The sequence below is a fragment of the Barbus barbus genome (genome assembly GCF_936440315.1).
Source record: "Barbus barbus genome assembly, chromosome: 5".
In the NCBI taxonomy this organism is placed as follows: Eukaryota; Metazoa; Chordata; class Actinopteri; order Cypriniformes; family Cyprinidae; genus Barbus; species Barbus barbus.
In genome coordinates, this window is record NC_136733.1 from 15478622 (window position 1) to 15492949 (window position 14328).

The 14328-nt window shown below is 34.8% G+C and overlaps 1 protein-coding gene across 1 annotated transcript in view; it reads left to right on the forward strand.

Annotated features, from left to right (window-relative positions):
• The first annotated feature begins 1331 nt into the window (after positions 1 to 1331).
• rasa4 (RAS p21 protein activator 4) overlaps positions 1332 to 14328 on the forward strand; it is a 51610-nt gene continuing 38613 nt past the window's right edge. The window contains exons 1-4 of the mRNA XM_079416806.1: positions 1332 to 1573; positions 9459 to 9515; positions 11054 to 11167; positions 11356 to 11417. Coding sequence (XP_079272932.1) covers positions 1509 to 1573; positions 9459 to 9515; positions 11054 to 11167; positions 11356 to 11417 — 298 coding nt within the window. The 5' untranslated portion in view covers positions 1332 to 1508. The remainder of the gene's footprint in view (positions 1574 to 9458; positions 9516 to 11053; positions 11168 to 11355; positions 11418 to 14328) is intronic.

Here is a 14328-nt window from a genome sequence, read left to right on the forward strand (position 1 = left end):
GGTCATTAATTATTCATAAAAAAATGAAAACAAATCACACTATTTAGTGCAATATCGAAAACTTTTTTTTAATGATTGCACAGTGTTACATCATTTGTCTAAAATAATTACATATTTTTTAGCTAAGCAAAATGATGAATATTTATTTTCTGGTGTCACTCTTGTCCTATCAATTGGGGAGAAGGATCAAGTTCACGCTGATATTAAACTAAATTCAGCATTTTAATAAACAGTGGTTTAATAAACAGCGTGCTACACGGGTGAAGACACACTCTGGACAGCGAGGACTCTTCTAGGAGTGACTCAGATGATGAACGTTTGCATTTTAAAGAGCCACTAATATAATTCCTGACGGTAGCCTTTTACTCTTAAATTCATGAGTTAAAATGTTGCTCGGCCATATATAAAAAGCTACATAATTTTAGTTGGATTTTTCCAAACAGGCTATTGTCAGACTAAAATCTGCTGTTATATTGGTTGAAATATGAAATATCTCCTTACAGGCCACTTTTACTTTTAAATGTTGTACAAGGCATGTATATTACTATACTATATATAAACATAAATATGATAATAAACTATGATATCCCTTATGAAAATTAAAGTTGGTTTTACTATTGTAAAAGTGTGGTAACCATGTTTTTTTTGCAGGTTACAATTTCAATATAGGCAGCTTTACTACAAATACCATGGTATTTATTTAGTAAAACCATGGTTAATTTTCGTAAGGGATATTAATGTTTAGATTATATTTTGGTACATTTACATAGCTGAATGACAATAAAGCTCACCTGAACTTAAACTAGTTTGATTATAGTAGCCTATTTGTATAATTAGTTTAGTCTACTCCTTTCAGTAGGTTGTCTATGTGTAGTTTTATACTTGTTTAAACCTTTACTGCAGAGGTAGCCTATAACATTTCTCTCCACTGTAGGCTATGTTTCAACATATATAGCAGAAAGACAATACATCTTACTTGACCTAACGTAAAAATAAAATTCAAAATCCTTTCATTTTTTGGTACACAATATTGTCGCTATCCACTGTACATTTGGATTTTAGTATTACAATATATTTGTGAGAAAATCTGGCCAAGTTTCCTCATAAAAAAGCAAATGAGTCTCACATACATATATTTGTCCATACCTCTGCATTTTCTCTCAAATACAGTTTTGTATTTGCAAATCACTTTGCGTTTGTTTGAAAGTCGAGTTTTTCTTTGCAAAGCAGATTGTGGATTTGTTTGATGAATATTGGCACAAAATTCGCTCCATACCAGTCACTCCTCCTACAAACAAACCACAGAGATCAAACCCACCCGTGTCTAACGCGTGGATTGTGTAGACGACCGCTGGACCGACCGGCGGTGCTGCTTCTCAGTACAGCGTTATGCATGACAAGCTTTATTGATAGAACAGTTTATTTGCCATTTGTGCAATGCTTATAAACATGCGTGTTATTGAGGGAATAAGAAGTGTCGGCGCGTGATATATTCTCTGAATGACAGTATGGCTAAACGAAGCACACTATTCATCAGGATTGTGGAAGGAAAGAACCTGCCAATCAAGGACATGTAAGTGCTGATGACTTTATGTGATCATTATAAGATAAATTGCACAGAAATATGTTGGAAGATGTGTTCAGTATACATGATGATAAAGAAACTGGAAGCAGTATGGAATTTGACAGATATATATATTAGGTACATATAATAGTAGCCTACCAGTTTAAATAAAAAGAAAGAAAAAAAATTATAATCATGCTATTTTACATTTTTACAAGGATAAAACAAATACTGTTTATGAATGGGGTAAAAAAAAAAAACATCTGGCACTTTAATCATAAACATGAACAAATAGCCTATATGTCTTATACCTGTATAGGAAACACAAATAAATGAAAGTGCATCTACAAGTGATACACATATTATCATTATATTAGGAGCATTATCATATAAATATGAAGTTATATAAATATTTCTAAATGGATGTTTCAGTTTTTGATAGAGACATTGACAATCATAGCCTATATGTGCAGAACAGCTGATGAACTAATGAATGAAAGTTAAAAGGCTGTTTTATTTTGGCACAGATGCCGCCTATACAGCGAAATACATAGCAGAAATATATAGCATAATGTAGTTCTCTTAATCATCAGATAGGCTATTATTAATCATTATATCAGCAATACCATCAGATTCAGTCAATTATATTCAGATATTTTACACTTTATTTTTTTCAAAGCTCATGCCAAAATACTGCATAAACACTCTTTTCAACCCCTTAATGAGCATTATAAATGAAATAAGCTTGTTAATTGGTTCCCTGTTTGGAATTGGCAGCATTCCATTGTGAATAACACAAATTCATTTGGTGCTTAGCTCAATGTTTTCTTTGTCTGGCGTGAGGTTGGAAATTCAGATGGTTATGATTTTACAGCAGTAGCCCAGATGACAACAGTTTATATGTTTCTATTTGTGGAAAGTACAGCTCTCCCACATTTTGTGAGGAAATTACTTTATTGGTTAGTAAGGTCATCCACATTAACATTTCAGCACTGTGGACATGTCAGTGTGAGGAAAATGTGATTCGCTGCCCTTCTCTTCCTGAGTTACTGATTCCACTTCCTTGTATGATTAGATTAAATTACTAGTCACTTATTGAATTTGCTGAACTGTTTAGTTGGTGGGCTGAACTGCAGGAGCAGATGTTGCGTGGAGTGTTTGCATTTACACTGTGGTGACGCTGCCAAAGGTGCACAATGGCAGATTGTACACTTTCTCTACAAACATGCTTTATTTACACAGGACCTGGGTGAGCTTTAGTAAAGAGTAGCCTACGCACCTTTTTGAATTTCACTGGATTTCTTCAAATAATTCCAAAGTTCTGAAAAGATTAGCTTGTATGTTCTGGACTGTGTAGGTGAGCTAATTATAATCAAGCATGCGGTGAGCAATCAGCACCCTGGCACAGGAAATATGAGCACTTGTTTTCTGAGATAAATGTTCCTTGATTAGGACATTTACAAGATCATAAGTAGAGAATGTTATCAGATATGCCAACTAGATATTGTTGTCAGTCATCATAATTTTTTTGTTTATCAACTTCGATATAAAACAACAACAATAATAATTTATTATTATCTTATTATATTTTATTACACGGCTCTGTGGAATACTCTATTCTGATTGGTCAGTCACCACATTCTGAGGCATGTTATTTCCTGATAACAACTGGTAAAAACTAATAACACATGCTCATCCGGGTAACTGCAGTCAGCGCTATTCACTTGCTGGGAACATTTTTTCTTCATGGAAGCTTTGCGTTCGGTTGGCTAATAAAATATTAAAACTCAAGTCAATATCTGTACAAATATTAAATTTTGTTATCCTGGTATTGTGGACTCACTCTCTCGTGTCATACAAAAACAGTAGCTGCCATTTTGCAATGATTGTACACTGTAATGGATTGTAAGATAACTAACAAATTGGTAAGATTTTAAAACAGTTTCATCTTAAATCAGTATCTTTCATCACCATAACTATTCATGTAGTTAAATGCCACGTAATAATTAGTTGTCACAAATCAAGCTGGAGACAACAGGTAAGTGAAAGACATGCTAGTTTATTAACATGAGGAGCAAGGGGTGATTGTTTGGAGCAAGGCAGGTGAGAATCCAACAGAAAGTCAAGTTCAATGATTCTTAGCTGAATACTGATGTTTGGTTTCTGTGCGGGTTCATGGGGAGTTCGTGATCTAGGAGCAGAGCAGAACAACGTCGTATCAGGAATCTGGAGGTAGGTAAAGACAGGTAATTAGCATACAGAGAAACTGATAAAGTTCTGGGTAGTGAATGGTAGACCAGACGAGGAGGGAGTGATGAGAGTGATCAGATATAGACGGGCTTGATGAGGTGCAGCAGGTGCGGGGAATCAGAAGGCCGGTGATCAATAATGAGGAGATCGTGAACAGGTGAGTGTCGTGACTGGGCTGGTGACAGAGACTCCCTGACATTACCTCCCCCTCCTTTACCGGGGGCAGATCCGCCTCTGCCTCCGAGGCCGCAGCCCCTGCCCCGGCCTCTGCGGCTGGAGCCCTACTATTCCCCAAAGAAAATTTCTTGGGGAAAGTAGGGGCTCGGTCGGGCACTTGAGGGCGCTCTGGAAGCACGGGCACTTGAGGGCGCTGCCGTGGAGCGGGCTCTGCCGAGCAGCGGGCTCTGGAGGGCGCTCTGGGGACGCCGGCACAATAGCGCTTTCGAGGGGCTGGCACTGGAGCGTGCTCTGGGCTTGAGTATGTGGTGGTCGGCGGTGTTGCTTTCCCCGCGGACAGCGGGCTTGAGGGAGCTGCGGATGGCGGTGTTGCTTTCCCCGCGGACAGCGGGCTTGAGGGAGCTGCGGATGGCGGTGTTGCTTTCCCCACAAATGGCAGACTTGGGAGAGCCGTGGACGGCGGGCTTGATGGAGTCGTGAACGGCGGCAGGCTTGTTCTGGATCGACACAGCTGCAGGGCATAATACATGCACTCGTTGAGGGAGCTTGTGAGAAGGTACGTCTTGGGCATTCTGGAGTATCACCAATGGTCTAGGCCTGCAAGAAACCAAACTTTCAGCTCAAAATCGAGTATTTTGCCAGCTCCCGGAACTCCAACACAAAGTCCACCAATGGCCGGCCATTCTGAGCGAGGGGCTTCATGGTGCTCCAAACTTTATGTTAAGGTCTGGTCTGTATTCTGTCACAAATCAAGCTGGAGGCAACAGGTAAGTGAAAGACATGCAAGTTTATTAACATGAGGAGCAAGGGGTGATTGTTTGGAGCAAGGCAGGTGAGAATCCAACAGAAAGTCAAGTTCAATGATTCTTAGCTGAATACTGATGTTTGGTTTCTGTGCGGGTTCATGGGGAGTTCGTGATCCAGGAGCAGAACAGAACAACGTCGTATTAGGAATCTGGAGGTAGGTAAAGACAGGTAAGTAGCATACAGAGAAACTGATAAAGTTCTGGGTAGTGAACGGTAGACCGGACGAGGAGGGAGTGATGAGAGTGATCAGATATAGATGGGCTTGATGAGGTGCAGCAGGTGCGGGGAATCAAAAGTCCGGTGATCAATAATGAGGAGATCGTGAACAGGTGAGTGTCGTGACTGGGCTGGTGACAGAGGCTCCCTGACATTAGTATGACTGTACCATATCTCTTAATGTCCGTCTAGTTTGAACTTGCCATTTGCTAGCAACTGCTTTATTCACTGAACTTTGAGTTCAAATATTTCAAGTCAAATCAATATTTTGTGTCTAATTATTTAGTTTTGTGGCAATTAGCCATGTAATAAGCGTGATAATGTACATCCAGCTGGTTGTTATCTTAAAATAAAGCCCTTCAGCCTGTCAGGGTTTATTCTGCAATAACAACCGGCTGGATGTACATTATCCCTTACATAATAATTTTTTATTCTATTATTTTTTTTACTAAATAAAATTATTATACAAAATAAGAAATATTGTAATATTTTACTGTAACATAAAAATCTAAATATTAGAAGTAATTATATATAAATAGTCATTTTTACACTACAACTGCATAATTACAATATAAATATTTACAGCTGTCTTAATTTATTGAAAGATTATATCTAAAACTTGAGAATAGCTTAAAATTTGATAATGACACTATACGCCATGTTGCAATTTCAGCTATATTTTTATTAATTGTGCAGCTTTAGGCCTAGCTGTAGTTTGAGAGCAAATTCATCTAGCTCTTGTAACTTCTTATTTATCCATTGGCTGTTTGATCTATATTCAGAATGAGGCTTGGAGTTAATTAGTTACATCTAAACTTTACAGCTGGCATAGTTGTGTGATCCTGAAAGAAATCATAGTCTGAACCAGAATCACAAAATAAAAAATGAACCCAGCAGACAGATGAGCTTGTAGCTTGTTTCAGAGCCTCTGCTGTCATGCAGACATATCAAGCTGTATTCATGTGACGCAGAACTCACCTGACACATGTTGAGATGACGTTACTCTTATGTCTGAGGTCTCAGAGATACCAAAGATGTGTGTGTAAAATTAACTGGAGTGCCAATCAATGAAACATTTGAATGAAATTAATTATATGATATGCTGAGATATCGGTAACACTTCTAGGGACCAATTCTCACTGTTAAGTTGATTATTAGCATGCCTGTTATTAACATACTGGCTGTTTATTAGTGATTATAAAGCACATATTCTGCATATTCTACATTCCTAATCCTACCTAATACCTAAACTTAACAATAACCACACTAACTATTAATAAGCAGCAAATTAGGAGTTTACTGAGACAAAATACATAGCTAACGGTCAATAGCAAGAATTGGACTTTAAAGTGTGACTGAGATATCAATGTACACATGAAGACTGACATCGTATAGTAATGTGTTTTTCAGCAACTTTGTTTTTAAGCCATAAACACTTTGTTTTTAAGATGGTTAAACATTTCAGCAACACTTTACATAAAGCCTTTAAGTATAATGCATTATAAATGTATTCATAAACAAAGTATGTTGTAATCCATTATATGTTTTCAGGAATAATTGTAACCATAGTTAAAATTCATTATAATATTTGACGAATCCTTGTTGCATCTGAAATTGGTTCTTTGTCATGTTTTAATGTATTGCATGTGACCCTGGACCACAAAACCAGTCATAATGGTCAATAAATAAGCTTTCCATTGATGTATGGTTTGTTAGGATCGGACAATATTTGGCCAAGAGACAACTATTTGAAAATCTGGAATCTGACGGTACAAAAAAATCTAAATATTAAGAAAATCGCCTTTAAAGTTGTCCAAATGAATTCCTTAGCAATGCATATTACTAATCAAAAATTAAGTTTTGATATATTTACAGTAGATAATTTACAAAATATCTTCATGGAACATGATCTTTACTTAATAACCATGTGATTTTTGCATAAAAGAAAAACGATTATTTTGACCCATACAATGTATTTTTGGCTATTGCTACTAATACGACTTATGACTGGTTTTGTAGTCCAGGGTCACACATTATCTGAACTGAAGGTATCACATTGAATAGATGAAGTGAAGAATAGAAGTGTTATAATGTATTATAACTGTGGTTACAACTGTTAATGAGAAGTACTTTTTAAATGCATTATATATAAATGCTTCAAGTAAAGTGTTACCAAAATTTCCTTATTACATAGTTTCTGTTTGAGTCAGGTGGCATTTTTATCATAAAGTCAAGAAGTATCAACCTGTTACTTAAAATCATGTTGAAATGAACGAATGAATGAATGAATGTGATGTGCATCCGAGTTTAACAGATTTTAGAAAAAAGAAACAAAAATGGGGACTTGTTTCTCTCCATGTTGTTGATTGGAATTTCTGATCAAAAATTAATTTGATCTTGCAGTCGATTGTGAAGGGCCGGGGTTTAAGTGAACTAAATGATTCAAGGAGGATGTCGTTTCCGCTGGAAGGCTGAGTTTTGATGACATTTTGAATAAACATTACAAGTCCAAAGATGCATTTACAAAATAAAGTGTATTTTCATTTCATGCCGACTTTGTGTATATCTTTATACGACGTATGTGTTTAACTAATCAAATGACTAGGGGTCTCAAAGTCCCCTAACAGAACATCATGGCTACAGAAGATAAGAGAATGAGAGAGGAATCTCTCCTCTTCCTTCTTTTGTCATCATCTCTATCCTGCTCCTGCAGGTGACATGAAGATCGTATGTGGTTCAACTGCCAAGCTACAGTGCTGTTTGATGTAGCACCTGATTCTGACAGCCACAGGTTTCCCCATTACACTGATAACAGCAGGCGAAGATGAATCACCGCACGATGCACTCATTCTCCTCCTCTCCCTCAGCACACACACACACGCACTAGCACGCAAATACTCATACAGCTCACCAAAGTTGCCAAGGGCAGTCATTACCTCCACAGAGGAATTTCAATATCCTCACAGTGACAACAGACATCTCTACACATGCTCTCTGTCAATTCACGGCTCGTCTGAGACAGCATGCAATGAACAAATGCTCACCTATCAGACACTGGGCTGTCGAAATGAAAATAGGAGTCATTTTTTAAAAAATTGGAAATGCCCAATATATAGATGCAAAAAGGTTTTATTCATGTGACAAAGAATAGGACGTCATGATTGTATATCTGAAATAGGAGTGTATATAGTTCCTAGAGGAATCTATGTGTTAGCATTTGCCATTCATCCCAGTGGAATTTGCTTAATTGGTTTGTGCAGGATGAAGTCAATAAATGATCTGCAAGTAGTTTAATTTTATATAATTTTTTTATTAATAAACGCTTTTCACATTTCAGGGTTTCTCAGAATAATAAGTCATGGTTGGGTAAAGTTCTACAGCTGTGAATGGAAGACTACATCAAATATATTTTTGCATTCCTATTTACTCAAATAGCAAAGAAAAACTCCATGATAGTGTTTTAATGACTTTCTAAAAAAAAAAGAAAAAATAGAGAGAGACTGATAATGTTAATCAGAAGAGAGAACAATATCAAATTTACTGTCGCTACTGTTGAATTGAAAACTTCCTCACAGCAGCATTAATTGTTTTGTTTTTATAATTTGATGCAAAGCAAAGGTAATATAATACAAAGAGCAGTGTTATCATGTGCATACATTAAAAAAAAAGAAATGTGATGCAGATCATCATTGAAACACATCACAGTCTAAAAACTAAACAAAACAGGAAAAGCATGACAAAAGGAAATTATTATAATAGAGAGGACCCTTGAATATCCTCCTAATTATGTGTCAATATCAACAATTCTCTTAAAATATGACATAATTTGACCTTTTTATGACAAAGTTAGTTCAGTTTGTAAAATGTCGTGCAGCAGCTCTCCAAAATCTGAATAAAAAGGAAAAAAAAAAACTCTATAATAACCAACATGAATACAAAGACTACATTTCTATGAATTTGGCACGTGTTTTTAAACTAGATTTTTAATTATATCTCGGAAAGTCTTTGACCTCGTAAATGACTTTCCTCTGGAATCTCATTAATATCATGGTTGGATTGATAACGATTCTGTGAAATAACAGATTAATAATGCTCGTTCATAGGTTTCTTTAAAGCTCCAGAAAGGAAGAATCTTTGTGGAACTTGAAAAGGTTCTTCTATGGGATGAGGCTATAAAATCTTTTTTATTCATAATTAAAACATTACTTTTAAAGTGTATGATAAGAAGACAAAACTATTTTTCATTTCACCTTGTAAACCATAAAAGTATATTATCTTTCTATATTTAAATATGCCTTGTTGATCTGAGAGAGCAGCATCATCATAATTAGCATATCATTAATTCTTGATTGCATAAACCAATGGTGTGTGATCATGAGATTAATAACTATTGCTCCGAGTTTTTGCCAGTATGCAATAACATTATTGTTCATTTCACTTTCAGAACTGGAAGCAGTGATCCATACTGCATCGTGAAAATTGATAATGAGGCAATAATTCGGTAGGTATGATTTTTTTTCCTGACATTTCTATTCGAGTCCTAGTCTTTGGGGATCTAATATTGGTCAACGTTAATATACAGCCTATGATAAGTCAGTTATCACAAACTGAACAAGTTAGAAATTAAATTTTCTGTGAAGCAGAACTAATTTAATTTGCGCCACATAATTGAAATCTTTGCTGTTCCATAGATTGCTGTGTGATTGTACAAAACCGCTATATAAAGGTTACACTAAACAAACCTACGATTTGAGGAGTCTGAGGTGGAGGTTCAAAACGCAAAATATATATGCTGTGACCATAAGTACAGTGTGGGCATATTGATTGCTGGTGCTCCACATGGAATTAAGAGTAGGAGGTAGAAGGTAGAAGAAGTGAAAATCCATCTTATATGCTTGAAAACCCTGCTAGGAAGCACTAGCACAATGAAAGCAGTGAGAATTTTGAACAGAACTTAAGTTTATTACATTGTTTTATTTGTTATTCACTCCACCATCTCTTTTGTGACTTTATTCCGAATGCCTATAAAAATAACTTATTTTCCAGCTGAACTGAAAGGTTTAACAATCACTCTATTGACATCAACAGTGAATATTACTGAGTGTGAGTGTTTTCTGAGCCACAGCGATTTTTTGGGTCAATAATTTACATTCTTTCCCCAGAATACCAAATCTGAAGGTAAATAAATGTTAAGCATGGATTGTAGTCTGATGTTTGTTTCCACAGGATGATTACCGTGGTAAATAAGTTTTGTGAATCTGTTGGCGCAAGAGTGAAAATGCGATATGCTGTGTTTACGAAACATATTTGCCTTAAGAGATTAACAAAATGCTAATCGTTTCTGATCAGATATTTACATTTCTATGCGAACCACCTCTCTGCCTATAACTGTGGTTAAAACAAACGGCTGTCTGGTTTTGTTATTGTATAAATAGAAATCATCATCTTTATCCAGACATCCTTTATTCATTTAGACCAGAGATATACCAAACAGGGGTCTTTGCCAGACTTCTAATTCATTCAGCGATGATGAATACTGAAGATCAGTGTTGTTTTAATATTATTTATAAATTGTTATAGTATTTAATATTTTAAATGTTAATATTTACAGTTAACTTTTATTTTTAGATTGATATTTTATTTTAAATTGTAGTGATTTTTGCCATGTGCTTTTTTATTCTATTTAGCTTTTACATTTTTTTTTATTTTTTAGTAATATTAGTAATTTTTTATTATTTCATTTAGTTGCCAATGTGTGTGTAATGGCCAATAATAATTTCTTACTTTCATTTCAGTTTTTTTTAAGCTTAATTTTTTATCTAATAATTATATTTGATGTTATTTTAGCTTCATTTCAGTTACTTTTTTATTGTTTAGTTTTAGTTCATTATTTTTTAGTTCTAAAATAAAAAATTATAATTTTTGATGTCCAACATTTTAGAGGATGACATTTTTCATTTGTAGACACACCAGGATGATTTTGAACTTCACACATTGTGTGCAAAGTAATCTTTTTTTTTTTGTTCATTTGTCTTTTAGAACAGCAACAATATGGAAGACATTGTCTCCGTTTTGGGGTGAAGAATACACCGTCCATCTTCCTCCCTACTTTCGTACGGTGTCTTTTTATGTCCTGGATGAGGACTCTCTCAGGTCTGAACCTACATTCTATGTACTACTTACTGAATGTGAAGTGTGTCATATTTTTCTGTAAAAATGGCTGTTTTCTGAATTCACACACTTTCAACTACTGATATTTTAACTTTATTAAATTGAACAGCAGTGTAACTGTAATTCAAATAATGTTTAGTTCTTTTTTTTGCTCATTTTGCTGTTCATAGCCGAGATGATGTCATTGGGAAGGTGTCAATCAGTAAGGAGCTTCTCACTGCTAAACCTCAAGGTAAGAGACAGTATTTCCTAGAGACCATTTACACCCTTTATTCACTCACTGTGGTGAAATGGGAAATCAATATCCAGAGCCAACAAGGCATTTCTCAGTGTCACCAAGATCGGAAGACGAGTGTTGCAAGAAAGCTGTGACAAATAATCAAGTCAGACCCTTAGTCACATGTTCGTAAAAGTGGACTTTAAACTAAAAGACATTTGACTGTCATGTGACTGTGATAAACCACAAACTTCCTCAAGTCACATTTAGTTAATATTGCTACATCTATTCATTATACTAAGTTTAGGGATTATATTAACCCCCAACTTTTTGACAATGGAAGAGGGGAACAATTTACAAAAAGGGGAAAAATGTATCAATGGAAGAGTGGAAAAACATTACATTTACTAATGAAAGAGTGGAAAAAAAATGAGATTTACATTAAAAGACAAACAACCAACAAACAATGTTTGCTTACTAAAAAATCCCAGAAACCACAGTCAAAATCAGTGCTTATCAATTGTCTTGTATTCACTATTCACATGTGAAAATGTATATAATTATAGCTTTATTTTTTATTTTTTTTATTTTGTAAATATATTTCAATCCTAATGGTTCATTAAAGTGAAATAGTCCTTTAAACTTTGAAGTATTACACTGGAGTCACAATGTAGGAATTAGAAGGAATTATTGTAGGAATTATTTTAATAGCTCATTTATTTGATCTGCATGTTTAATTTTAGCCTTTTAATATGTGAATGTCATTATGTATGTTACACTACCATTCATTATGTTTTTTTTTCCCAGAAATTAATTGAGAAATTAATTAGAAGAAATGAACTTTTATTGAGCAAGGATGCATCGACTTTTATTTCAAACAAATGCTGTCTTTTTGAACATCAAAGAATCATGACAGAAATGCATCACAATTTCCATAAAAATATTAGGCAGCTGTTTTCAACATTAATAAACATAAGAAATGTTTCTTGAACAGCAAATCAGCATATTAGAATGATTTCTGAAGAATGAAAATGAGAAAAATAACTGCTGAAAATTCAGATTGTATTTTAAAATTATATTAAAATCATATATATATATATATATATATATATGAAGGAAAATAAAATTTATTTCAAAGCAATGTACTTTTGTACACCAATGTACACCAGCTACAGCAAGGTACCATGATGCACAGGGATGTTGTTAATAATACCAGCTGTGTTTTAATGTGTGACTTCATATGTGTGTCACAGGTAATCGAGTCATCAGTGTCCCAAATTCATGTTCACGATATACTGATTCACAGCATAGAGAACTAGGAAATGGAATGAGTCACAGCCGTATTCTCTTCAAAATGCACCAAGTGTTTCTCAAGCAGATGCAATTAATTTACTCTGAAAACAAGACAACAATACTGATGAGAAAAATAGAAAAACTGCATGAACTGACTTGAAATCAACTGTAGTAGGACTCCCTCGTGTACTATGACCACACACTTTAGTGGGCTTCCTGGAGGTGGTGTTTTGAGATTGGTGCTGGTGAGTCATTGTGGTTGTCTGGGCTTGCAACTCATGTGTGTTGTGCCTGAGGAGCAAGGACACGGCAGGGTTATCCATTATCATGACACAAAATGGAAGAGAGCATCACTCTTTGTACTCCCTGTGACGTGTTGATGACTAGTCACACAACGCAGGCCATCCGTGATGGAATAGAAAAGCGAAATGACACCATTCATTACCATTGTTTAGTTCACTGTGTTGGTGTCTCAGAGAGATAGGGTATAATAATGATTGTTTGGATATGCGGCTCAGCTTGTTAGCGTTAACAAAAGCCTAAACATGATTGAGAGCCCGTTAAATGTTGCTCAGCAACCCTAGCCTCATTTTAGGACTGCAGCATCTTTGTCAGAGGAAGTGCACTTTTCAACATATTGAGTTTTGGTTCTCATGTGGATAATGCTGGTTTGAATCTGGATCGCAACAGTTCTTTATCTGGTTCCCTACAATTTGTTGTCTATGACCATATGTACTTCCATATACACTATCAAAAATTTTGAATAATTACGTTTTTTTAAATACATTTGATGGAAGTCTTGTTATGCTCGCTAAGGCTGCTATTATTTGATCAAAAGAACAGTAAAACAGAAATGTTGTGAAATATAATTGCAATTTAAAATGACTTCTAATTTAATATATATTTAAAAAAACAAAGTTTATTCCTGTGATGGCAAAGCTGAATGTTCAGCATCATTACTCCAGTGTTCAGTGTCACATGACCCTTTAAAAACCACTATAATATGCTGATTTTGTGTTAAAGAAACATTTCATAGCATTATCAATGTTGAAATTTTAATATTTATTTATTTATTTATTTGTGAAAACCCTGATACACTACCATTCAAAAATTTGTGGTAAATAAGAAAAAAAAGGAAAGATCAAGGATGAATTAAATTGATCTGAAGTGTCAGTAAAGACATGTATAATGTTACAAAACATTTTATTGCACAAATGAATGCATAAATGCATCTATTGCATGAATGCTCCTCATTGAATTTTTTATTCATCAAATAATCCTAAAAAATATATAACAGTTTCCACAAAAATATTATGCAGCAAAAACAGTTCAACACTGATATCAATAATAATAACCATTAATAATAGTTGAGCACCAAATCAGCATATTAGAAGGATTTCTGAAAGATCATTTGACACTGAAGTCTGGAGTAGTAAATAAAATAGAAAATTGTTCTATTATTATTTTTTTAATTGTAATAATATTTTACAATAGAATTGTTTTACTGTATTTTTAATCAAATAAATGCAGCCTTTGTGAGCAAAATCTTAATGGAGTACATGTCCTAACCAGGCATGATATGATAAAAATGAGTCAATAAATCTCTTAGATGCATCTAGAAGAAGTAGATCTG